General features: G+C 31.0%; 2 protein-coding genes and 1 long non-coding RNA gene across 3 annotated transcripts in view; 1 reads left to right on the top strand and 2 right to left on the bottom strand.

The window, feature by feature from the left end:
- Window positions 1–27,615, bottom strand: part of LOC129918450 (bifunctional lysine-specific demethylase and histidyl-hydroxylase NO66) — a 76,811-nt gene that overhangs the window by 6,744 nt on the left and 42,452 nt on the right. The gene's annotated exons all lie outside the window — the stretch shown is intronic.
- On the top strand, window positions 2,379–5,692 carry LOC129918451 (uncharacterized). Its single transcript, XM_055999033.1, has 2 exons — window positions 2,379–4,183; window positions 4,239–5,692. Exon 1 carries the CDS (start codon window positions 2,917–2,919, stop codon window positions 4,072–4,074), a length of 1,158 nt encoding a protein of 385 aa, XP_055855008.1. The 5' UTR covers window positions 2,379–2,916; the 3' UTR covers window positions 4,075–4,183; window positions 4,239–5,692.
- LOC129918453 (uncharacterized) lies at window positions 12,438–15,473 on the bottom strand. Its single transcript, XR_008772960.1, has 2 exons — window positions 14,957–15,473; window positions 12,438–14,833 (listed from the first exon to the last, which is right to left on the bottom strand). It is a non-coding gene; the product is annotated as an uncharacterized LOC129918453 (long non-coding RNA).

Raw genomic sequence — 27,615 nt, 5'->3', positions numbered from 1 at the left:
TTTTTTATGGTTTTGCTGTGCTGAGTTCGAATCCGAAGTCAAAACAAATTCTATCACGTCAGGATTTTGAGATATACGCATTAAAAGATACAAAAAATCAATTGTTTTGTAGAAAACCCACACAAAATCAGCACACTAAAATACATGAAAAAAAAATATACTTTGTTCTTGGGAGAAAGAAATATGAATTTTTGAAGATCACTTTCTTTATGGTAAGATAAGCCAAATCTACTAAACTTAAATTCAATCCTAAGTGGGCTTGAGGTCTTGTTTGTAAATTGTTTGTCTTTCTTTTCTCCGACGTTTCGACTGTTGTAAAGAAAACACCTTATTCGTTTTAAATACCAAACAATAATGATTTGGTTGGATATTTATTTTGACTTAGTAACTTATTTCAAGTAGAAACTTATTTCTATTTGTCAGCGATTTCATATTTCAGAAATCAATGACTGTTGGCATCAGCGAATAAGGGTCGTTACACCTAGCACTATGCAAGCGATGGTATATCCAAGCGATGGCATATGCAAGCGCTGGCATATGCAATCGATGGAAGCGGTGTCATATGTATGCACAAGCAAGTAATCCAAACTGTGGGAATTTATAGCAAGTAATCCAACTTGTGGGAATTTAATGTTTTATATGGGTAACTGACCGAACGACCTTTATTCGCAACACTGTGTTTACAGTCTTCTTCAGAGAGAGTATTCTGTCTTCTAATCTTAAGAATTTAATCTTAAGAACCTCATAGAGCAAGAGCCCACGACGGCCAGACCTTCGTTATTTTATACCAGCTGAAAGTTTGTCTGTGCATACCCCCCATAGAGGTAAGAACGACCAGGGACTTTTTAGTTCTGGGTTGTGGTTGCTTTGGCAGGTAAACGGTACTAAAGGTGTACAAAATAGGACCTTACTTTCGTCAAAGTATACCGCTTCATTTTTTTATATTTTCTTAAGGATAACTTCAGAAGTCTCGTCGTTAATTGCCAGACACCTATGACGGTTGTTTCCCCCTGCCAGACACCCCTAAACTTGCAAAAATTAGGACCCTACTTTCGTCATAGTATACCAGCTAAATTTTATATACATATGTTATTTGGGGACCTATGAAAAGATGTTACCTCAAGAGCCAGACAGTTTTGATGGTTGCAACACCTTGCCAGACACAATTTTCTAAAAAATGACTCAAAATAAAAAAAAAATATTAAAAAACGACGGCAACACTTACAGTAACAAATGATACTTTTTTCAAAAGCCAAAATTGTACACTTAATTTTAATTTTTAAATCAAGTCATTTCAATCAATAGTTTTTGAAATAATTGATTTCAAAGTCAAAATTTGTGAAAAAAAGTTTAAAAAATTACATTGAATATTATTTGTGTAAAGGCTGTGGATCTAAATACAAAATGTTCTAATAAAATAAACTGCCTAAATTAATTCCTTATCAAATGCTGAAATCCATATGTTCCTATGCCATCTAGTTTTCGAGATATTTGAAAAATAGGACCTTACTTTTAGGACTACTTTTTTGTCAGATTTTTTTTATTTTTGCTGTTTTCGTTCGTAGTTATTACATTCATAATTTTATAACATTCACAGCCATGTTATAGACCAGTGCCAATAATTTTTGAAAATAAAAAAATTATTAGCAGCATAAGGGTGGTGGGAAAATTTAGGATAAATGGTATATGAAAGGGGAAAAATAAATTGCCCACAAACAAATTGGGGGAAAAGGGGTGGGTGGGCGAAAAAGTGGGGTGGGTGTCAAAAATCGTGGTTTTTTACGATTTCTGTCAAAAGTAGACCTCCTATCGAAAAAAGTCAAATACAAAAGTTGTAGATAATATAAATGTCTACAACTTTTACTCAAACCATTTTACTTGCTCAATAGGGCAAGTATTGGTTTCGTGTAAAAAAAAAATTCGAGGTTTTAATCAAAACTAACATTACGATGATGGAGAAGTCCGAAAAAGTGGTTTTCGTCGTGACGTCCGTCGGCCTGTGCGTCGGTGCGTCGTCACAAAAAGCTGTACATGAAGCTGCAGCCTAAACGGGTTGAGGGATTTTCTTGAAATTTGGTACAGATGATTTTTTTGTAATTTCCAAGGTTGGTTTTTGTTTTGTTTTTTAATATCTCGCTTTAAACGTATACTGCCGTTTTAAGCAAAAAGGGCGCATGAGCCAAAAATCGAAAAATGAGTTTGAGGCATATTTGGAAACGTTTAATTGCATCTTATTTTTGTATGAAATAAAAAATTCGAATTTCCAACTAGAAATAGCTCAAAACCACCAATGAAAAAAGGCGCATATCCACTTTTTATCATTTTACTAAGCAAAAAGGGCGTATAAACCATTTGCTAAGCAAAAAGGGCACATACGCCATAATTGTGTGCTTATGTGCCTTTCTTGCTTAGTATCTCACAACTTGTTTGGCTCATACGCCTTTTTTTTTCATTCTTTGTATCCTTTTTTTTCATACATGTGTGTATGTATCTATGCATAACAATAAGTAGGTAGACGATTTTTTGTTTTAGGTCATTAGTTGAGTAAGGTCTAAGGTGGACGGCACGCGCCCTATTTAGAGGAATATTTAAAAGTGTTGTGTAATAAATAATTAAAAGTGTGACATATTTTATTTTGGTAAGTTCAATACCTATATTCAAATGTTTTTTGTCACAAGAAATACATAAATTGTGTAATTATTATTAGACGATGGATCGTGGTAAAAAACTTGCACTTTTAGCAATCAAAAATTCTAATCAAACAAAACAAAAAATAGGATGGAAGTTGAAAGATTTCTTAAAGACAAAAGCCCTTAAAGAGAACCGTCCAAATTCAAGATTATCATCATCATCAATATTATCAAGAAAAAAAGAAAGTCGCCACTTTCGCAATCATCAGAATCAGACACTTCATTGATGCAACCAACTAATAGAGGACTATCGAGAAAAAGAATACGATCAATATCTCCACCATCGCCACCGCCGCCGGCACGAAGGACTTCAACGTTATCTCCAAATAGAACGACGACGCCGCAGTCGTCACAACAAAGAACGTCAACGCCTCCGTCGTCACCACAAAAAATGCCGACACCCGCGCCGCTTTCATCGCCACGAAGAATGTTGACGCAGACGCCGCCGCCACCGTTGCAACTAAGATCGTCGTCGCCATTAGAACGAATATTGTCACCATCACGATCAACATTGACGCAACCTCTGCCACGAAGTACAGCATCATTTTTAGAGTCATCATCTTCAGATTCAGATACTCCATTAACAGAATTATTTACTAAAAAAGGATTACTAAGAAAAAGAAAACAATCAATGATATCCCCAAGATCAAGAAAAACTGAAAAAAATAAGCAGGCTAATTTGAAATTAAGGATGAAAGAAGGCTGTAATAAAATTTGTCGTTCTAAAGAGTGCAATCAACTCAGTAAAGATGAGCGTGTTATTATCAACAACAAGTTTATTGCTTTATCGTCTTTGGAAAGAAAATGGTTTATTTTCAACAACATCACCACTACTGAGCCTTTGCGACGAAAAAGATCTAGTTCAAGTATAAAGACAGTGAGTGTTAAATATTTCCTAGCCTCTAATAATTGCAATAACGTGGCTGTTTGCAAGAAAATGTTTTTAAACACTTTGGGTTATGAAACTAAAAATTATAAGATTTTACGAAATATAATTGCGACAAAAAAACAACCCCTGTCAACTAATCCAAAAACAGATAAACGAGGAAAAGCCCATTCTACCTTAGCTTGCGATACAAACTCAATTAAAGCACATATTGAAAGTTATCATCCTACAATCTCACACTATCGACGAGAGCATGCACCAAATATTAGATACTTACCAAGCGACATTTCTATCGTAGATATGCACAAAGATTATAATGAGAAAGAAAAAAAAAATATTTCTTATGAATCATATCGACGGGTTGTGGCAGAAAATAAAATTTCATTCACAAAATTGGGTCACGAAGAATGCTGGACATGTGAAAAGATGGAAAATCACGAAAAAAAATACCAACCATTTAAGGACAGCTTTAGTAGCAGATTGCGAGGATTGCAATAATTGGGATAGCCATAATGAGAAAAGCATCGCAGCGCGTCAGCAATATAAAGAAGATAGCCTCATAATCAGTAACGATGAACAAGAAATTGTTTCCGTGGATCTACAAAAGGTAAGATTAACTTTCTAAATATACTTTGCCGTGAATTCCAAATTTATCTTGTTAGGTTATAATGCTCCCAAGATGTGACATGTTCAAAGAAATAATATTCACTCCCCGCATTATTGCATTCAATGAAAGTTTCGTACCGTTGGGCAAAAATAAACAAAAGCTTCCTGTTGCCGTAATTTGGCATGAGGCTATTTCTGGAAGATCAAAAGAAGATCTCATATCTTCATTTTACTCTTTTATAAAAAACCGCAGGGATACTAAAAGCTTAATTTTTTGGCTCGACAACTGTGCAGCGCAGAACAAAAACTGGGCTTTGTTTAATTTTTTTATTTACATAGTAAACTGCGAGGAACTCAACGTTAAAGAAATTATTTTAAAGTTTTTTGAACCAGGACAAACCTTTAAGGCTTGGCCACACCGGAGGGTATGCGGTAGCGGTACGGGTAGAGGTAACGGTACTTGTATGAAAAAAATTCCAAACTGACATATCAACGTTCAGATGTGGAATTTTTTTCATACAAATATCGTTACCGCTACCCGTACCTCTACCGCATACCCTCCGGTGTGGCCAAGCCTTTATGTCGGCCGATTCTTTTCACCATCAGGTCGAAAGTTCATTAAAAAAAACAAAAAAAAGTCTACGATATGCTCGATTTCAAAAACTGCGTCCAAAGAAGCAATTCGGGTAATGTAGAAGTTGTGGAGTTGAAAACTGAAAATTTTTTCGATTGGGAAGATCAAACTTCTCAATACAAACTTAAAAAAATAAATCCCAGAATATACCTACACGATATGGTAGAGGTGAAATTTTCAAAAACAAAGTACTCCCTATCGTACAAAAAAAAATTTTATGAAAACTATACAGAATTAAATTTTCTCAAAGCGAATGTCTTAAAATATGGGATTAAAAAGCCTGTCGCAAAACAAATACCCCGAGGCATTTCGCTAACGAGAAAAAACGATCTTATCCAGAAATTAAGCCAAATTTTACCAGAAAACCGGCTTAATATCTGGAAAACACTTCCCGAAAGCCAAATCGAGAATAGTTTGGAAAATGACTGAAATAGAGAGATCTCATTTTTGCTTTTTTGTTATTTATATTTTTTTTTATACCTAATAAACTTTATATTCGTTATGTTTCATGTTGAATAATTGTTATTTTTTTGTTTGTTTTTTTATTAAGTTATTTTATTTAAATTATGAATAAATGTCTAAATGTTCATATTGAATTGTTATTTTTTTTTTTTATAATAAACTTTATATTCGTTATATGTTCCATGTTGAATTGTTATTTTTGTTTGTTTTTTTTTAATAAGTTATTTTTTTTTAATTATGAATAAATATCTGTTGCTTATGAAATGTTATAAACGTTTTTAATTTATTGGTTTCAGTTAAATACAAATTTTGGCCATTTTTTTCGAGTCTTTTCATTTACCTAAAGGGCACATTTGCATTCTTTTTGTGTTTTATTAACCAAAATGGGCGTAGGTATGTCCATATTCTTTTAAAATTTTGAAAAATATTTAATTCAAAGTTGCGAAAACCAGAAACAATAAAATTCAAACTACAAAAATGGATATGCGCCCTTTTTGCTTAGCACGGCATTGCACATCTTATGTGTTTTACTAAGCAAAAAGGGCGTATGTCCATTTTCTCTTAAAATACGCAAAATTTTATAAAATCATGAATGCCATAAAATAATACACTTTTTTAAAAGAATATATCGTTTTTTTAAATTTTGAAAAATATTAAATTTAAGGGTGCGAAGCCCAAAAACAGTAAAATTCATTTATCTCGAAACTACAAAAATGGATATGCGCCCTTTTTGCTTAGCACGGCAGTATACCTCCCATACAAAGTTTTGGAGTTATTGCAACTTTCTCGAAAACGGCTCTAACGATTTTGATTAAATTTAACATGCGTAATGCTGTTTGCAGTTCTAACATAACTGCGTTTTTAGTTTTTCTCAAAAAATGCGGATAGTGAAAATATGACATTAACTCTTTTTTAAATCGCGGATGTCGGCTCTTCCCGTACATCTTAATGAAGTTATTGCAATTTTCTCGTAAATGACTCTAACGATTTCGATTAAATTTTACACAAGTAATGTTATACGTAAATCTAACGTAACTGCATTTTTAGTTTTTCTCAAAAAATACGGATAATGGAAATATGACTTTACATTTTTTTTAATCTCTGATGTCGGCTCTTCCCGTACACCGCACGGTTGTCCAAAATGACTTATCTCGTTGCAAAAATCATAACTTTTGAACGGATTGAGTTAGCGGTACAATTTTTTTTTTTATTTGAAGGACATTTCTAGGGCTGTTATACCAATGAATTTCAATAAAATTATTTCACAGGGTGTTTCGGAATCATCGGCCAAAAACAGATTTTCTTTAAAAAAAAAGTTTAAATTAAAATTGGTATGCCATTTTGTAGAAATCACTAATCCACATTTAAAAACAAAATTTCAAAAAAATACAATGTCCCGTTTTCGAAAATTTTATTTTTCAAAAAAAAATTTCAAAATTTTTTTAAAAATCCAAAATTTATTTTTTTTTTAATTTTATTTTTGGCTTATATTTGAGTTATATAAGTGCTTCTTCACAAAAAGTTTCGTTGAAATCGAATAAGCCGTTTCGGAGAATATCGGATTTGAAAAAAAAACGGTTTTATGGCAGGTACCGTAAAAAATCCATTCGGTTCCATGCATTAAGCCGAATAGGGTATGTGTACCAATCAATTGTTGATCCAAAATAAAAATATTTAGCTGCGCATGCTTGCGCACTGCCGAGATTTTGTACTTTGAAAAAAAATGAAGGCAGAAGGAACAGATTTTCTTTAAAAAAAATGTTTAAATTAAAATTGGTATGCCATTTTGTAGAAATCACTAATCCACATCTAAAAACAAAATTTCAAAAAAATACAATGTCCCGTTTTCGAAAATTTTATTTTTCAAAAAAAAATTTCAAATTTTTTTTAAAAATCCAAAAATTATTTTTTTTGAAATTTTATTTTTGGCCTATATTTGAGTTATATAAGTGCTTCTTAAAAAAAAGTTTCGTTGAAATCGAATAAGCCGTTTCGGAGAATATCGGATTTAAAAAAAAACCGTTCTATGGCAGGTACCGTTAATAATGATTTTCCAAAAAAATTTTTTTCATTAGAAGATAGACCTTGTTTTCAAACTTACATTTGAATTTTTTAAACAAAATCGTTGGAGCCGTTTTTGAGCAAATACAGCTTTACTGAAATTGGTGTATGACAAGTACCGTTATTTTTGGCCCAAAAAAATTAAATCCAAAAACCCCTCTGGAGAGTCTCCAAAAAATGCTACATACCAAATTTGAAGTCAATCGGTCCATCCGTTTAGGCTGTAGATCCTTATACAGACAGACAGACAGACGGACTTCCGGGACCAACTTTTTTGGCATTCTCTATAATCGTAATATCATGGAAAAGTGTAATCTGAACTTTTTTAGATGTGAATTAGTGATTTCTACAAAATGGCATACCAATTTTAATTTAAATATTTTTTTTTTTAAGAAAATCGGTTTTCGGCCGATGATTCCTAAACACCCTGTAAAACAATTTTCTTGAAATTCATTGGTGTAACAGCCCTGGAAATTTCCTTCAAATTAAAAAAAAAACTGTACCGCTACCTCAATCCGTTCAAAAGTTATGATTTTTGCAACGAGATAAGTCATTTTGGACAACAGTGCACCGTTAATGAGTTATTACAATGTTCTAGACTAAATTTGACATACATAATGCTTTAAGTGATTTTAATATATGTAGCTAATTGCGTTTTTTGTTTTTGTCAAAAAAACACGAGTAACAAAAATATGGCGTAAGAAAAACTAAAAAAAAATAATTTCGTATTTTTGCATTTCTTATGAAATTCCTTAAAAAAAAACAAATTTTAACTAATTCAAAATATTTTTTTTTTAAATCTTTGACATAAAAGCTACTTTTATCATAAGAGCAAGTACGTGCGGCCCAAGTCGTGCATTTTATTTTATATAACCTCAAAAATATTGAAAAAAATGCAAAAATACGATTTTTTAATTTTTTATTTTTATCTTTTACAAAAATATTTGGATTTTAACAAAACTTGGTTAAAAATTACTTTGTTATGTTTTCTATCTACTAAAAATGTTTTTTGAGCAGAAAATTAATTTTTGGATTTTTGACGAATTTAATTTGAAAAAATAGCTTATTTTTCAATCAAAAAAGTTACCGAAAAATTTTTTTGTTAAAATCCAAATATTTTTGTAAAAGATAAAAATAAAAAATTAAAAAATCGTATTTTTGCATTTTTTTCAATATTTTTGAGGTTATATAAAAAATGGTTTGAGTAAAAGTTGTAGACATTTATATTATCTACAACTTTTGTATTTGACTTTTTTCGATAGGAGGTCTACTTTTGACAGAAATCGTAAAAACCACGATTTTTGACACCCACCCAACTTTTTCGCCCACCCACCCCTTTTCCCCCAATTTGTTTGTGGGCAATTTATTTTTCCCCTTTCATATACCATTTATCCTAAATTTTCCCACCACCCTTATGCTGCTAATAATTTTTTTATTTTCAAAAATTATTGGCACTGGTCTATAACATGGCTGTGAATGTTATAAAATTATGAATGTAAGAACTACGAACGAAAACAGCAAAAATAATAAAAATCTGACAAAAAAAGTAGTCTTCCTATTTTTCAAATATCTCGAAAACTAGATGGCATAGGAACATATGGATTTCAGCATTTGATAAGGAATTAATTTAGGCAGTTTATTTTATTAGAACATTTTGTATTTAGATCCACAGCCTTTACACAAATAATATTCAATGTAATTTTTTAAACTTTTTTTCACAAATTTTGACTTTGAAATCAATTATTTCAAAAACTATTGATTGAAATGACTTGATTTAAAAATTAAAATTAAGTGTACAATTCTGGCTTTTGAAAAAAGTATCATTTGTTACTGTAAGTGTTGCCGTCGTTTTTTAATATTTTTTTTTTATTTTGAGTCATTTTTTAGAAAATTGTGTCTGGCAAGGTGTTGCAACCATCAAAACTGTCTGGCTCTTGAGGTAACATCTTTTCACAGGTCCCCAAATAACATATGTATATAAAATTTAGCTGGTATACTATGACGAAAGTAGGGTCCTAATTTTTGCAAGTTTAGGGGTGTCTGGCAGGGGGAAACAACCGTCATAGGTGTCTGGCAATTAACGACGAGACTTCTGAAGTTATCCTTAAGAAAATATAAAAAAATGAAGCGGTATACTTTGACGAAAGTAAGGTCCTATTTTGTACACCTTTAGTACCGTTTACCTGCCAAAGCAACCACAACCCAGAACTAAAAAGTCCCTGGTCGTTCTTACCTCTATGGGGGGTATGCACAGACAAACTTTCAGCTGGTATAAAATAACGAAGGTCTGGCAGTCGTGGGCTCTTAGTCTATCAAGCTTTGCTAAAAATGGGCAAAAAGGCGAAAAAATGCACTAAAAGAAAACAGGCACATTTTGAGAAATTCACTTAAAATCCCAGATTTACCCATAAAAGGAAAATTACATTATTTCACCAAAAACTTCATTAGCCAAGAACAATTCAATTGTTAAAAAAATTACTTAAGGAATACATTAAATTTCATTTGTTCGTTCATTCGCCCATTCGTTGGTCGCTCTCATGTGCAAGGGGCTTTAGTGACGTACGATTTTGCAAGAAAAAAAAAGTAAACTCCACAAAATCCTATCCCTGGTAATACGGAACTGCTTGACAATGCTCGCTGGTTAAAAATATTTTATGGATTTAAACATGAATTTTGCAAATCCGATTTTAAAATTTTGCCTTTTGCATATAAAATTTCAGGAATTTGCAAAAATTAACATTACAGCTAAATTTCTCATTCCAAAAAAGATATAAGAACGCTTCTACACTCAAAGCTCAGTAGGGGAATTTGAAATTAACTCGAAAAATATGATCATAGAGAAAAGTTGATTAACAGCCTTATTACGGTTGTCAAATTTCAATTCGATATTTGACTATTATCAACAAAATTGATAAATCGGTATTATGGTTTTTAACTATCAATTTTTTTTGATAAAAGTTCAGATTTAAGAACTATTGTGAATGGGCCCATCGACAAATTCGGTATTACGTTTGTCAAAAAAATTGGTATTTGACAATATTTCAGTCAATCACAAATTCCTTGTTGATAAAATATTTTTAAGAGTCGCGAAAGTCAGAACAATGTCTATTTTTCGGTGAAAATGAAATTGATGAAGAAAATACTTTGGAGCAAGCTGGATTTGGCAGAACATATGAATAATTTTTTTTTTCATTACTTTAATTAAATTTTGGTTTATTTTTTAGATTTATCAAAAGCTTCAGACTTTCGAAGGAAGCCTTCCTTAATGTATTTTTAGATACATATCTCTTTACGAAAAGTTAAAACCAATACAAAAAACACCATTGCGAGCGTATTAAAATTTGCAGCTGTCTCAATATTCCTTCTGGCAAGCAGTTTTTGTTACTTACAATCTTTCTCCTACGTTGAGAAAACACTTAAAATAAATGGCATCAATTATTTTGTACTCAATATCCACATTTTTCAATATAATAATCTAAATAAAATAACAACGACGGCGACGCACGTGTGATGGAAAAACGAAAATGATTTAATTCATAAAATTGAAACATTAAACGTCAAAATCAAAAGTCGATTTGCACCATTCACAATAAATTTTTGATCTTTGTTCACAATGGATCAAAAATTTGTCAACTCGCGTTCATATTACCAATTTATCAATTGATTGACAAATTTTTTCAATTGTCAATAAATTGATCTTTGACAACCGTAATAAGGCTGTAAGACAAAAAAAAATTCTGCAAGTTTTGCCCCAACAATTTTTATCAAAAATCGAAAATGCCCGAATAATTCACTAAAACTTATTTTTCCTTAAATCAAAGGTAGCGCCTTTGGCTCAAGCTCGATTTTCCCGGAAAACTGGCTCTAAGCTCCCTCCTATACCGTTCTATGGAAAAAAAAAATCACGATTATTTTTTTTCCATATCAGCTTTATTTTTTGTACATCCCCACTGCGCTATTAAAGGGGGTTGTACCGTCACATAAACGACTCAACGTTTATAAAATGGTGGATAACTTTCTCATTTTTAAAGATAATTGAATGAAATAAATTAAAATTTTAGTTATTAAACAAGGACCTTATATTTTCTAAATTTGAGCAATTGTAATTTAGAGAGTATTAAACGATAATTTTGGTCGTTGTTTTTGTACGATCTATTTGTTTTGTGTTTGTTTCTTACTCAGACTAAAAATTATATTTTTTTAAAATTATATTTTGGATTGAGATTGAATAAAACTAAGGAAAGCTATTTTGAAAAACTAAAACTTTGTCTATTTTTCTTGACCTTGCAATGTTTGAACAGGTGTAACTTCTGAATTTATGAATATAATTATAGAAATAAAAAGAAATGAGAAGCTTAATTCAAATATTAATACTGATTACTTTTTATTTTGATGAATTATATGGGATTCGTACGAAATCCATAAAAAATATATCATTTTTTTTTTGCCAAAATCTCCACGAAATCTAAAAATCCCCAATGTCCAGTTTCTACTGCTAACGCCTGGCCGTTGCTCTTGCGGCATGGATATGACATTCTTTTACCGTTATGACATGATAACAATTGTTTTTTGGAAGAACAAATTATGAATGCACTTGAAGTTTGTCAAAATTATTAATAAATGGAGAGGCATACCAAATCAAAGGTTGAAGTGTTCTTAGTGGGATTTGGTCGTTTGATTAAAATCAAAACAAATTTGTAGATTAAAAGCTTTGAATAGTGTCGAAAGAGCTAAAATTGATTTGTTAAATAAACAAGGACTGACCGGGCCTGCTGTAGCTACCAAAATTGAAAGAAGTTTTAGTTTTGCCTATTCGTACCTCAGAAATAATTGAAATAAAGGTTCGTACAGAAAAAACATGAATTGAGGCAAAAAAAAACGGCAAAAATAGCAGTTAATCGACGAGAAATTTTGAGATCTGCCTCAAATTCTAGTGACTCTGCGGCAAAAATTAAACAAAAAGCTGGTTTTACTGCAAGTGTTTCAACAGTCTGCAGAGCAATAAACAGCACGGATAATTTTAACTCATTAAAAGTCCAAAAGAAACCAATTCTAAACAAGCAACGAAAATGTATTCGTTTTGATTTTTCTAGGCTCCCTATAAGCTGGAAAAATGAGTACCGCAAAGTGGATTTTCTAATGAGAAAAAGTTCAATGTGGATGGCCCCGATGGCTTCAATTATGAAGTTCAGATTCTAACTGCTGGCTGTTGCATCCTCCTTGATGATGGTTCGAGAATAAATTCTTCTTGTTCTACAAGAAATGCGAAATAAGCAATGCCTTTCATTCATATCCCTTAGAAAAAAGTCAATACAGGTCGGGTTTGTAGATCTTGCAATGCATTGAATAGGTCCATTTCTTTCTATCCAAAGAATACCGACTCTTCATTATTCAATTTTTAAATGAATGACTGTAATATTCTGGAACCCCATCTTGCTGATAATATGATGCATTTAGTTAAATCGATTAAATATCCTAGATTGGATCTGATAAATCATTTTGCAACACCTCCATCAATCAATATTCGCTATTAAAATTAAAAATCCAAAAAGAAGGGATCTAACCTGCATACAAAATCAAGGAGGGGACCTTGTAACTGCATTTAAAATTAATATTATCTTAAAGAAAAAAATAATAAATATTTTATTCTTGGCTTTAAGACTAAAACCAAAAACACATCTTTTTAAGATTTCAACTGGTGGAGATTTTCCAAGTATCTTAAAATGTATGAGTTTTCTGGAAAACTTGTTAACTACTTTTTTGTTTATTATTATTTTCCTCGTAAGGATAGATTAATAAAACACTATGTTAATCACACATTTCTCGAAGAAAATTGGCGTCAAATTAAAAAATTATAATGGAAAAGAAAAAATGAACAGCCTTTTAAAATGTATTTCTGGCAAACCATAAAAGATATCAACAATTTGTAAACGCACCTGCAAGGAATAATATTTCTTCTAACAATAAAGAGCTTTACCAAGTTCCTACCATTATTATTAACAGAGAAATTATCATTAACATGAGTAAAGGTGCACGAAAGTAAATGTTTTCTTAAATCATCGCTAAGTGGTATCAACTTTGATATAGATTGCTGCTGTAAAACAAAATTTTATTTAAATTCCCCTTATCTTATAGCGGAACAACCAATTATAATTTTTGTCAATTTTATTCGTTTCGTTATCTATAAAAAATTATGTTCTAATTTGTATTATTTATGAATTACTTTTATGTTAATTTTGTGTGTTTTTAAATAATATTTTTTAAATATTTCTATTATTTTATGGTTCCGCAAAATATTATAAAAAAAGTAAATGTAATAAAAAAAAATGTAAATTGATTACTGATTACAGTAATCAGTAATCGATTACTGATTAAAAAATGTAATCTGTAATCCAGATTAAATTTTGTAATCAGTAATCATTAATCAGTTTACTTTTTTGCCAACACTGCCTACTGCTAACTCACTATATCCGTTAGCTTGAACTACTCAAGCTTTTATCGATTAGAACAACTGCTTTGTTACCATGGAAGGTGATAACAATAATAACCTCAAAAACAACGGCCTCTCGGAGCTCGGACGGTCTATGCAGCGGAGCCGTATTCTGAACACCACAATTTTATCAAACGCCAATTCTACTCCTAACAATCAGCCCTATTCTGCTATTCGATTCACGTGAAAGTCTAAAATAAGAAGCGTTTAAAATGTGGTTAAAATTAAATTTAGACAAATATTTTTTCTTTAGAATTTCTAAAACAGACGAGAACAACACTTTGCTATCAAAAATTAGAAGTTTTTCAAAGCCATTTTGACATGATTAAGAAAGGGAATTCTTCGATTCACGTGAATCGAATAGCAGAATAGGGCTGAATATTTCTGCACCACAATTATACACAACGCTTCCTTTGGTCCCACCCAATGGAAGATCGTGGAATTCTAATTAAAAAAATATAGTTTTCGTAACTTTGCAATGGAATATGCAAAGCTATACAAATAATTGCGACGAAGTTAATATTTTGATTTTCAGATACAATCCATCAATAGTTAATTTGCAAGAAACCCACTTTCCCTTCAATTTTCAACCGATAATCCCAAAGAAAGGATTAACGCTTTCGTGTTACTACGACGAAGCAAGTTATTGGTATTATGATCAAGAAAAATATACCACATCGACAGGTTCACATTTGGTGTTTTTCTTTTTTGCCTCTGAGAAATTTTCCATCGGCTGAGCTCAGAGCTTCATGAATTTGCTCAAGATATTTTGACCGAGCAAATCGAGCGAATAGCTGAGCGAGGCCAACTTTACTTACTTTTCTGATAAAAAAAAACCAAAATTAAAAACTGGAATCTTCAGACAGTCGCCCGTTTATTTCAAGAAAACAACAAATTAATTTTTCTAAACAAATAATGTTTGTTTTTTAGTTTTTGTTTGTTTATTAACAAATAAATACATTTTCTAAGAGCCAAAAAAGAAAAACGCCAATTAACGCGAACCTCTTAGGCCCAATTTATTCACTCTCCATTATTTTTAAAGGCTCCATTAAAAATTATAAAACTGTTTTAAAATTTCCCTTTTTTAATGGCGACTTTAAATTTAATGGAGTGTGAATAAATTGGACCTTAGTGTTAGCACTTGAAATTCATCTAAAATTCAAAATTACATGCATCAATTTGTATTTCCACCAGATCAAACTATGAATGCCATTATTTGGAAAACATTCTTACACAAGTTCAAGGGGCAATATTAATTGGAGATGTTAATGCCTGGAGCATACTTTTAGGTTCACCTAGCACAAATAAAAGAGGATCCATTCTTAAAACTAATTCAAACGTCCTTTCAACGATGGTTAACCAAAGCATTTCTCTACACACATAACGCTAACACACATAGACGTTACTTGTTGTTCCCCTGACTTATACCCAAAAATGAATTGGAAAACTTAAATTGATCTGCACAACAGCAATCACTTTCCAATTTTAAATGGAAAAATAGATTACCCTGCTCCTTCACTAAAATTCAAGATTGATAAAGCAAACTAGCCTGAATATGCTAAATCAACTGCGAAAATATCAATTAATCTTAAAACCAATGCAAATATCAATAGATTAGCAGACATTTTTTAAAAATCTCTGCTTAAGGCAATACCCTAAACAATCCAAACATGCTGTCCCTTGGTGTAATATGGAGCTTAACAACTTAGGAGATAATAAAGTGAAAGCCTTGAAAAATTGTTTAAAAACTCCACAACGGAAAACCTTATTTTATTTAATCCAATGCTCTCTTCAGAAGAACACTTAAAATTAACAAAATCAAAAGCTTCAACGAATTTACCAAATCTTGTAACCCAAACTCTTCTGTAACCAACATCTGGGGTCAAATATATAGACGGCTCAGCCATACCGCGGATCTCTTCTTAACCCCACAGAAATAAGTAATTACTCTGCTGCTTCTTGGCCCGAGTATTCTAATGACACCAATTTTCATAACTATTTCAAAACAAAAAAAGAAGAGAGCCTGCGCTGCGCATCATACCCCACATGCCTATCAATCCCGCAACAAATCATCTTGAGCAACCCATTTCGCCACCCGAATCAGAATCTTGCCTCAGCAAACTAAAAAGGAAGACACCTGGTAGAGACAGACTCTCATATCCAATGTTTAAAAATCTGCCAACAGACACAAAAATCATTCTTATCAAACTCTATAATAAGTTCTCGATTCAAGTATAATTCCGCAATATTGGAAAACAGCAACGGTTATCCTTATTCCAAAAACAATAATAGTTCAGTCAATGAGGTATCAAATGCAGGGGTTCCGAAAAATATTGTGAAGTCAGCTAAGTTTGGATGCAGTATTGAAGAGGGGTTTATCCTGAGTATAAATCTCATTTTGCGTATTGTTTGGTCTTGTGGGGCGTCCGCCATTTTGAAAGACGCATAAGTGTAACGAGAAGAGAGAGAAGAGAGAATAGGGGAAGTTTGCTTCCTCTTCATACTTACATGGGCAATCGTAGTAAGGCTGCCTTGCAAATCGGACGTGCCAAATCTATTCGTTATATCTTATCTTTTCATTCTTTTAAACTATTTTCAATAATACATGAATTCATTATCTTTTCTTTTTACAATAAACTGATTATTTGTAAAATTCGTTAAAGAAGATTATTTGTAAAATCGTAAAAGAATCAGAAGTGGGATGATGACATTATATTTTTAAATGTGATTTGGGAAATGCAGCGGTAGCTTCATTGGTTTATGTCGTAATTAATATTTCAAGCTTTTTTTGAAATCATAAGAAAATCTAGGTAATGCGTAATTGGTTTATAGTTACAATCATGAAACAAAAAAAAAAAACTTTACTATAGATTTTTCTGAGATTGTTCCACTTTAAAACTCTTTTCTTCTTCTTCTCACTTAATTACAAGAATAAAAAAAATCGTTACTAGAAAAATAGGCAAATGAAAATGCTGCAAATTTATCATGTTGGAAAACTGTAAGTAATTTTGAAACTTGAAAAAATTTGACAACGGATTGAATTTACCTGAAAAACCAAAAGAATTAAAATTAACTAAAGAGTTTTTATCGCTAATTAGATTAGCAGTCGAAGAATTTTCGTTTGTAAACAAAATGTCCATTTTGACACATAAACGATCTTATGAGGGATCAACTCATAGTTCGTATCTTCAAAAGGAGTTTAGGAACGATGTTCAGCTCTCAAATAGTTACAAATTGTAACTATTTTGTATAAAAGGAACGACCATAGTTAACCGCACGTCTGATATGAAATCTTTTGATAAATTTAGCTTGTCAAAATTTGATTGGTGAAAATTGAAGACATTGAAATGCAGCTGAACGAATTGCAATCTAGCTCGATATGGACTCAAAAATTCTTCAAAACGACGAAGAATGCAATCACATCTAAATTAAAGGAAACATGAAAATCAATTCCCGATACATTTATGTAGCTGCTTGAAATAGTTGGCGTTTGCTATCTTGACAATATTTTTTTTTTCCTATAGTGTGAGCGTGTGAGTCCTTATTTTTCGAAATCAATAACATTAAGGATCCTCTTAGAAACATGTTGTCAAATTAATCCAGTTCAGCTTGCATTTTAAATGAATGAATTTTTACGTTTACAAATAAAATGCTGCGTAGTTTAAAATTATTTATTTTTGTTTCTAGTAGTCACTAAGAAACTAGATCGAAACTGTATGGCACGCCAAAGGAACTTGAAATAAATCTTATATTTATTTATTATTATAACTTTAAACGAGCTAAAATTGTTTGTATATATATATATATAAAATTTGGATCTCGGAAACGGCTCTAACGATTTCGATGAAATTTTCAGGGTTTGTTCATCTAAGCGAGTCAAAAGTTTTGGAAGTTTTTTTGGAAAAATCTGCCCACTGCCACGCCCACTTTTTTAACATATAAGTTTTTTCGGAAACGGCTCTAACGATTTTGATGAAATTTTCAGGGTTTGTTTATCTATGTGAGTAAAAAGTTTGGAAGTATTTTTGGAAAAATCCGCCCACTGCCACGCCCACTTTTTTAACATATAATAAGTTTTTTCGGGAACGGCTCTAACGATTTCGATGAAATTTTCAGGGTTTGTTTATCTAAGCGAGTCAAAAGTTTTGGAAGTTTTTTTGGAAAAATCTGCCCACTGCCACGCCCACTTTTTTAACATATAAGTTTTTTCGGAAACGGCTCTAACGATTTTGATGAAATTTTCAGGGTTTGTTTATCTATGTGAGTAAAAAGTTTGGAAGTATTTTTGGAAAAATCCGCCAACTGCCACGCCCACTTTTTTAACATGGAATTTTTTTGGTAACAACTTTAAGGATTTCGATGAAATTTTGAGGGTTTGGTCCTATAGCCGAATAAAATGTTTTGGAAGTACTTTTAGAAATATCCGCCCACAGCTACGCTTTTTTTTCTCACATATAAGTTTTTTGGTAATTGCTTTAAAGATTTCGATGAAATTTTGAGGTTTTTTTCCTCTAGGCAAATACAACATTTTGGAAGTATTTTCTCTTACATTAGTTTTTTTTCGCGGAGATAGATTCAACGATTTCAATAAAATTTTGAGGGATGGTTCCATTTTTTACGCATTGTTCTTTTTCTTTTATGTAAGTTTACAATAACTAAACAAAATAACTAACTAACTAACAAAAAAAACTTTTAAGTAATTTGTTAATTTGGTATCACACATTATCTTTGTTTTAGTTTTTCTTTTGTTTTAATGTGAAAATTGTTAACGTATAAAAATAAAATAACTCACAACAAGCAACACCAATGACCTAATGTCAATCTTATAATCATGGGCGTAGCTAGAGATTTCATCTAGGGTGGGCCAGATGTTATCATCGACCTGAAGCCATAACCATGAGTGTGCAATTTTTTTTTACTAGGTTATACAGGGTGTCCCAAAAGTAATGGATCAAACGAAATATGCTGATAGGAGAACTTAAGGGCTCTCAGAATTTGGTAACTTGTTCATCCCAAATCCTTACGGTTTTCGATTTAATGCAATTCTTGTGAAATTTCGAAAAATCCCTACTTTGCAACAGTATTTTGCTTCCTGCGCCCATTATTGATTTTTGTTTTTTTAAATTCTTTTACAAAAACATTGGCAAATAATTAGGAACAATTAATTAATCAAAATGTTTTTTATCCCATACGCCATTTCGCTGCAAATTAACTAACAGTTTCAAGTTTTATAAAAAATCAATTTCTAACTTTTATTTGAGAGCAACACCGCAAAAAAAATTTGTACGGTGTGAGAATGGTTTATTATTTTAAAAAGTTGCCCTGTTATTCTAGTTCTCAAAAACGTATAAAAGTTCGCAAAGTTGCAGTTATATCGCATAATATTACAATTTGAATTCAACAAAACAGGGTTTTTCAGAGCAAAAATACAAACAAAAATAGAGGCTTTTGTTCAAAGAAAAATAAACAAATAACAGTTCGAGAAAATGTGTTTATTTTTGGTTGTTTTTTGTTCTGAAAAACCCTGTTTTGTTGAATTCAAATTGTAATATTATGCGATCTTACTGCAACTTTGCGAACTTTTATACGTTTTTGAGAACTAGAATAACAGGGCAACTTTTTAAAATAATAAACCATTCTCACACCGTACAAATTTTTTTTGCGGTGTTGCTCTCAAATAAAAGTTAGAAATTGATTTTTTATAAAACTTGAAACTGTTAGTTAATTTGCAGCGAAATGGCGTATGGGATAAAAAACATTTTGATTAATTAATTGTTCCTAATTACACGGTGTTACAAAAATGAGGTTTTAAAATATACGCGGGCGGAGACCTATCAGGTTTTGTAGAGCTAGTCGCACTGAATACGAAACGGTATTTGAAAATCCCCTAACACCCCCAAAATCTGGAGTTACGGGCAAAAAACGGTTTTTTGGACCTTCACCCATTGAAAAAATTCTAGCTTCGACAATTTTTTACCCATTTTCGATTTTTTTACAGTTTCTGATAGAAGATAAATATACCTTTTTAACAATGTATAAAACATGTAACTCGGTTAAACCACTTAGAATTTATAAGATGTCAAAGTTCAAAAATTCAATTTTTTTTGTCATTTGCCCAACTTCGGCATCAATTTAAAGTATATGTTTTCAAAACAACATGCTATTTAAAAAATATATTCTAAAACTATATCTATTTCCCAATCGATCGAGGTATTTTTTATGAAAATCACTTCAAAATTGGCTTAGAAAAAAAAAATTTTCGATTTCAACCCAGATACAGAAATTCGAACTTTTAGTTGTAGAACAAAAATGTTGTTTCGGCACGTAGTAAGATAAGTTGGGCGCCAGGATTTGATTAAAGGTTTTTGTAGAGGAGCTCAATACAAACATTTTTTTTCTTTGGGAGGGGGGTCTATCTCCCCCCGTTTAGGTGGGAGGGGCATTTTTCTAAAAAAAATTATCAAAATAAAAAAAAATTATTAAAAAACAACGGCAACACTTACAGTAATAAATGATACCATTTCCAAAAGGCAAAATTGTGCATTTGGTTCTAATTTCTAAATCAATATAATATTACCAATAGTTTTTGAAATAATCGATTTCAAAGTTAAAAATAGGCGAAAAAAAATTTGTAAAAACTCATTTTATACTATTTTTGTCCAGACTGTGAATTTTAGTAAATAAATTACTTAGACAGAAAACTGCCTCAATTAATTCCTTATCGAACAGTGAAAACTATATGTTTCTAAGTCTTCTAGTTTTTGAGAAAATTGAAAAATAAAAACAAATAAAAACAAAAAATATTTTGAAAAAAGAAAAATCTGATAAAATAATTTTTCAATTTTCTCAAAAACTAGAAGACATAGAAACATATAGTTTTCACTGTTCGATAAGGAATTAATTGAGGCAGTTTTCTGTCTAAGTAATTTATTTACTAAAATTCACAGTCTGGACAAAAATAGTATAAAATGAGTTTTTACAAATTTTTTTTCGCCTATTTTTAACTTTGAAATCGATTATTTCAAAAACTATTGGTAATATTATATTGATTTAGAAATTAGAACCAAATGCACAATTTTGCCTTTTGGAAATGGTATCATTTATTACTGTAAGTGTTGCCGTTGTTTTTTAATAATTTTTTTTTATTTTGATAATTTTTTTTAGAAAAATGCCCCTCCCACCTAAACGGGGGGAGATAGACCCCCCTCCCAAAGAAAAAAAATGTTTGTATTGAGCTCCTCTACAAAAACCTTTAATCAAATCCTGGCGCCCAACTTATCTTACTACGTGCCGAAACAACATTTTTGTTCTACAACTAAAAGTTCGAATTTCTGTATCTGGGTTGAAATCGAAAATTTTTTTTTTCTAAGCCAATTTTGAAGTGATTTTCATAAAAAATACCTCGATCGATTGGGAAATAGATATAGTTTTAGAATATATTTTTTAAATAGCATGTTGTTTTGAAAACATATACTTTAAATTGATGCCGAAGTTGGGCAAATGACAAAAAAAATTGAATTTTTGAACTTTGACATCTTATAAATTCTAAGTGGTTTAACCGAGTTACATGTTTTATACATTGTTAAAAAGGTATATTTATCTTCTATCAGAAACTGTAAAAAAATCGAAAATGGGTAAAAAATTGTCGAAGCTAGAATTTTTTCAATGGGTGAAGGTCCAAAAAACCGTTTTTTGCCCGTAACTCCAGATTTTGGGGGTGTTAGGGGATTTTCAAATACCGTTTCGTATTCAGTGCGACTAGCTCTACAAAACCTGATAGGTCTCCGCCCGCGTATTTTTTGAGTGTTACACCGTGTTATTTGCCAATGTTTTTGTAAAAGAATTTAAAAAAACAAAAATCAATAATGGGCGCAGGAAGCAAAATACTGTTGCAAAGTAGGGATTTTTCGAAATTTCACAAGAATTGCATTAAATCGAAAACCGTAAGGATTTGGGATGAACAAGTTACCAAATTCTGAGAGCCCTTAAGTTCTCCTATCAGCATATTTCGTTTGATCCATTACTTTTGGGACACCCTGTATAAGGAAAGTCTTGGTTTCGTGTCGAAAAAAAAATTTGAGGTGTTAATCAAAACCAACATTACGATGGTGGAGAATTAAGAAAAAGTGGATCTAGGAATTCTGTCCGTGCGTCTGTACGTCCATCTGTTCACATTTCCACAGCCATAAACCAGTGGACTTATTTTCTTCAAATTTGGTACAGATGATTTTTATAGAATTCTGAAAGTTGTTTTTTTGTTCTTTTTCTACCTTAATTAGAAAGTGTACCCCCATACAAATTCTTCAAGTTATACCAAATAACTGGAAAACGGCTCTAACGATTTTGATTAAACTTTGCAGGCGTAAAACTGCATTTTTAGTTTTTCTCAAAAAAGTCTAATAACAAAAAAAAATTATTTAACAAAACTTTGCCCTGAATGTCGGCTCTTCCTCAACATCAACAAAATTTCTTTGAAATTTATATAAAGGAAGCCCTTAAAATCTGTAAACTAACATAAGTGTTAGTTTACAGCAACTACGTGACACAGTCGTGCATTTTATTTACTTTGCTCCTTTAATTGGCAAATAATTCGCCACTCTCTGTTGTTTTTAATAACTGAAAATTTGCCAAAAGTTTATTTTTAATAATATATTCGATCGGTAAATGTGTTGTTTAAAATAATAGTGGTGTAACTAATTTTTTTTTTTTTTTTTGTTTTAAATGTGTGTTTTTTGCTCAATGGTATCGTATTTTGTTAATATCTTTCAATATAAAAAGGAATCAACTCCAAATACGCAATATATTTTTGATAGTTACTGGTTTTTCTTTTTTTATTGTGTAGTGTATTATGGTATTCTGTTTTTTAAAAGCTTGTTATATCGAAATGCAATTGGATGGAGTTACATCACTTTTATTTTGAGCGCCACAAAAGTTTAATTTAGTCGCAATTTATGACAGCGATTGGCTTTAAAAACTGACCTTACCAAGTTTTCAATTTTATTTGCTTTATTTTTTTGTTTAAGTGCTCTTGAAACTTAAGCCAGAAGTGTAGGTACATTAGACTGGGCCAAAAAAATAAGATATTTTTTTTTTTTGAAAGTTACTTCGAAAATCTTGTTCAGGATGATGAAAAAAAATTTGGTGAAAATTTGAGCCGTTAAAAATAATTTTAAGAGGTCTATCATCGGTGTTTTTTATTTTTATACATGATATGATGTTATACAACAGAACTGCTAGACGATCAAAGTAAAAAAAAATTCTGTTCATTTTTTCTTATATAAAATTAAATTTCCTACAAAAAAGATCTGATTGAAAATTTTCGTCAGACGAGCCGTATTCGAGTAATTAAGCTTTTTAAATCGAAGTGTTTTTTTTCAATTTGACTGCTTCACTTTGGAATTTTGTGATGAGCAAATAAGTGAATAGAAAAATAAAACCACGACAGATTCTTATAGGAAATTTAATTCTCTACAAAAAAGGTCTATTAGTAATTTTCCCTAAATTGAGTTCCGAAGAAGTTATCCACGATTTAAAAATTGATTTTTTAATTTTTTTCTCGATTTAAATCGTGAATAACTTCTTCAGAACTCAATTTAGGGAAAATTACTAAGAGACCTTTTTTGTTGTATGCGGGTGACTATGTGGCTCTAAGGGCGTATGTTCAACATTTAGCAGAGGATACATTTTTGACATTTGAATGTCTGGTGAATAAAAAATTATCTTTGGCTTAATTTAGCTGTGTGAATTTGGATACATTTTTAACGTAGATAAATATTTTTTCGGCAAATCGAAAGAATTAATGATTTAAATAAAATGCACGACTGGGTCGCACGAACTTGCTCTTAGAGTTAAAGTTGCTTAAATTTTTAAGACTTTTTATATAGAAATTTGGAAAAAAAAACAAAATTCGTTTTTGAAAAAAAATTAAATAAAATCTGAAATTAAATTGCCCTCCAAAACAAGTATGCACTTTTGATTGATATATTAACATGCATTTTTAGAAAAAAAATTTTCAAAATCGTTAGAGCCGTTTTTTAAAAAACTAATTTTTTATAAATATTTTTTTGGAAAAAAAGTTTTAAAATAAAATTAGTATGCCATTTGGTAGAAATCACTAATCAACATCTAAAAACAAAATTTCAAAAAAGTTCAATGTCCCGTTTTCGAAAATTTGATTTTTCAAAAAAAAATTTTCAAATTTTTTTTAAAAATCCAAAAATTATTTTTTTCAAAATTTTTTTGGCTTATATTTAAATTATATAAATGCTTCTTCACAAAAAGTTTCGTTGAAATCGAATAAGCAGTTTCGGAGATAATCGGATTTGAAAAAAACGGTTCTATGGCAGGTACCGTTAATAATGATTTTCAAAAAAAATTTTTTCTATTGAAAGATAGACTTTAGCTTAAAACTAACATTTGAATTTTTTAAACAAAATCGTTAGAGCCGTTTTCGAGATATTTCAATTTTACTAAAATCGGTATATGACAAGTACCGTTATTTTTGGTCCAAAAAAATTAATTCCAAAAACCCCTCTGGAGAGTCGCCAAATAACGCTACATACCAAGTTTGACATTAATCGGTCCATCCGTTTAGGCTGTAGCTCCTTATACAGACAGACAGACAGACTGACAGACAGACTGACAGACAGACAGACAGACAGACAGACGGACTTCCGGGACCCACTTTTTTGGCATTGTCTACCATCGTAATGTCATGGAAAAATGTTATCTCAACTTTTTTTTTTTGTACGAATGCATAACTTGATATATAGTACCTATATCGCAAGTAAAAAAAAGTATAAATATTAACAATTTACAAACTTCCAACACGCTTTGTCATGTGAATTTTATTTTTGTGTTGCCATTAATGGGTAACTAACAATTTTTTTCATCATCAATAAAATGAAATATATTGAAAAATATAAATTTTTCCTAATAAACACTCATAATGTTGTATTCCTTTTCCAATTTTCTTTCTTTATTTTCAGTTTTTGATTAGTTATTGAAAAAAATACACAAAAAATTCTGCAAAAAATTTATTCTCTGAAAATAAAAATTTAACCGGCTCCTAGAGCAGGATAAATTTTTGACAACTGAAATTATCCTTTCACCTCAAATATATTCTCGGCTTAGTATTTAACCCGATTCAAACACGGTCTAAGGCCGTGTGTGAATTGCGTTAAATAGTTAACACCGTGTACAATTTTTGACACTATTGAGGTTAATAAAAAAAATTTCAGCTGTATGGATTATTGTTTAGAATTTTGTCTGCCTTTTTTCTGCCATGATACTCCTTTTTAATAAAAAAAAAAAAAAAAACAAAACAAAAGCATCTGCAAACAAAATTTAACTCAAATTTAACCAGGTGCCAGAGCCCAATAAATTTTTAACAGCTGAAAATTTTTTATTAACCTCAATAGTGTTAAATTTTACATGCTGTTAACTATTTAACGCAATTCACACACGGCCTAAATTGAAAAAGCTAATTATTGAATCCGACCTTTAACTAAGAAAAATATACATAAACACAAGGCTGGTTCAAAAAAATCGATTTTTTTTTTTTGATTTTATACTCCGATAGATTGCCAGACATCTTTAGAATATACTCACCAAATATGAAATCTTTGTATTAATGGAAAGGTCCTTCGCTTCGCAATTTTCCATTTTTTTATATTATCCTTCTACTAAAAAAAATCATGTTTTTATAAATCGGCTTTTGAGCAGGTAGGAAATTGAACGCTCTACAAAAAAGGCCTTGGACACCATTTTCGTTTAAAAGATATTTGACGTCCAAAAATATTAATTTTGTAAAAAATTAAATTTAATTAAAAAATTAATTTTTATTTAAAAATTAATTAAATTATTAAACATACATACAGCCCTATAATTCTCAGCAAGCGATATTAAAAAAATGTTAGTGGGAGCTAATACCAGACTAAAAGTTCCGTAGAACTGTCGGTTTTTCTAGGGTGGGCCATTGATTTTCTAGGGTGGGCCTGGCCCTCCCAGGAGCCCCCCTTCCTACGCGCATGCTTATAATACATATATACCTAAGTAAAAAAAGAAAGAAGTAAAGCATCCACTGCTACAAAATGAAACAGAGACAGGGATACAAAACAGTATTTCTTCATACTAAGCTTTGCCGACAGGGCTAAACTTGAAAAAAAGATTAACTTTATGTACACCATCCAAAACTTTCTGACCCGTAAATTAAAATTTGAGCAAAAAGGGATCTCATTGCCGTAGGCATTTTCGATAATGCAGATTCCTGTAACCCTTCTTTCCATTGCTGATCGTCGTATGTGTATTCAAACGTAAATAAACTGGATTAAAAAGTCGGAATGTGGTGTTTTGTAACCCGCGAAAAAACTGGTCATTGCAAACTCAAACCCACTCCAAAAAATTGCTGTTTACATTTGACTTTTTTCACTGACCGTTATAACATTTAAAGATACCGAGCAAAGCTCGGTCACCCAGGTACTTATTTGATTATTCGCCATCCCTGGCCTATAGCATAGTACATAGTTCTGGCGAAGTGAACATGAATACATCTCCACTTGCGAGCATTTGACATTCATCGTTAGTACACACTTCAAGTTTATTCATCAGAATAGGTACACCCTTGTTATCTTTAATGTTTTTGTGGATTTCGAGCAAATTTACCATTTAAACATAAAACTGGACTTTCTTAAGTCTAATTTAATAATCATACTACCATTTTGAAAAACATGGGTGAATTAAAATCGCTAAATTTAGGTGAAAACACCTTAAGAAATAAAACAAACAATGAAGGATCCACCAGTACTGGTATATTTAAAAAATTACGAATTGTGAATATGCTCTATCCAGACTTCTGGGAGTACAAAAAAATGAATGATGGTAAAAAAAATGCAAAAAAAACTCTTAGACGAGTAAATTTTTAAATGTGCTACCAGTTTTGGTGGATTAACGACAAGAATAAAAGTGAAAAACAGTTGTTGTTTGTAATTTAAGGACAGTAAATAGAATGGTCATTAGTCCGAAATTTCTAAAATGGCTGAATTTTGAAAAGACACCATCACTAAACCAAGAACAGAATTATATTCGTTTAAGGTTTTTGAAATCCCTTACCACATGAAAAGTTGAGTGGTATTTCTTATTATTTTTGGATTAATGAACATTTAATTTTGATGTCCTTGGTGAGTTAAACTATCAGTTTACATTTTGCGAAAAGAGAAACCATTTTGAGACCAAATTCATTGTTAAAAAAGAAGTGTTAAGGCATGTAAGAAAATAATCTACTACGATAATACAAATAATGAATTTTAAACGTGAAGAATGGTCACTATTATTTGTAAATGAGTATTCAAGGAACTTTTCCTTAATTCTCTAGTATTTGTGAACCAGTATACTGAACTTCTCAACAGGACCACGCCTACTACAACAAAAAATGCTCTGTAAAATATTGGGAGGAAGTGAAAATTAAGGAAGTACTTCAGTATCTGCCATAGAAAACAACCCTGAACCTTGTTGAAAATGTTTGGAAATGGCTAGCCCGTACTGATAAAATTTATTAAAGTCGATTTTAAGACAAAAATATTTCCTAGTCCACCATTTAACAATTTACGGAAGAGATTCAGATAGATTGCATAAAGAAATTTAACAATGCAATTCCTGGACAGTTTTGTTATTTTTTATGAATAAAAACGGCACTATACAAAAAATAAAATAAGTAAAATATATTTTTAAGAAGAACATGGTTTAAATTAATTTCATGGACCACTTTGACATCATTCTTTATGTGTAC

This window comes from Episyrphus balteatus, chromosome 4 (genome assembly GCF_945859705.1).
Source record: "Episyrphus balteatus chromosome 4, idEpiBalt1.1, whole genome shotgun sequence".
In the NCBI taxonomy this organism is placed as follows: Eukaryota; Metazoa; Arthropoda; class Insecta; order Diptera; family Syrphidae; genus Episyrphus; species Episyrphus balteatus.
Note: the sequence above shows the minus strand (reverse complement) of the source record. Positions and strands in the feature narration are given on the sequence as shown.

Coding starts and splice junctions, on each gene's coding strand:
- LOC129918451 (XM_055999033.1), top strand. CDS start 2,917: ATGCAACCAACTAATAGAGGACTATCGAGAAAAAGAATACGATCAATA.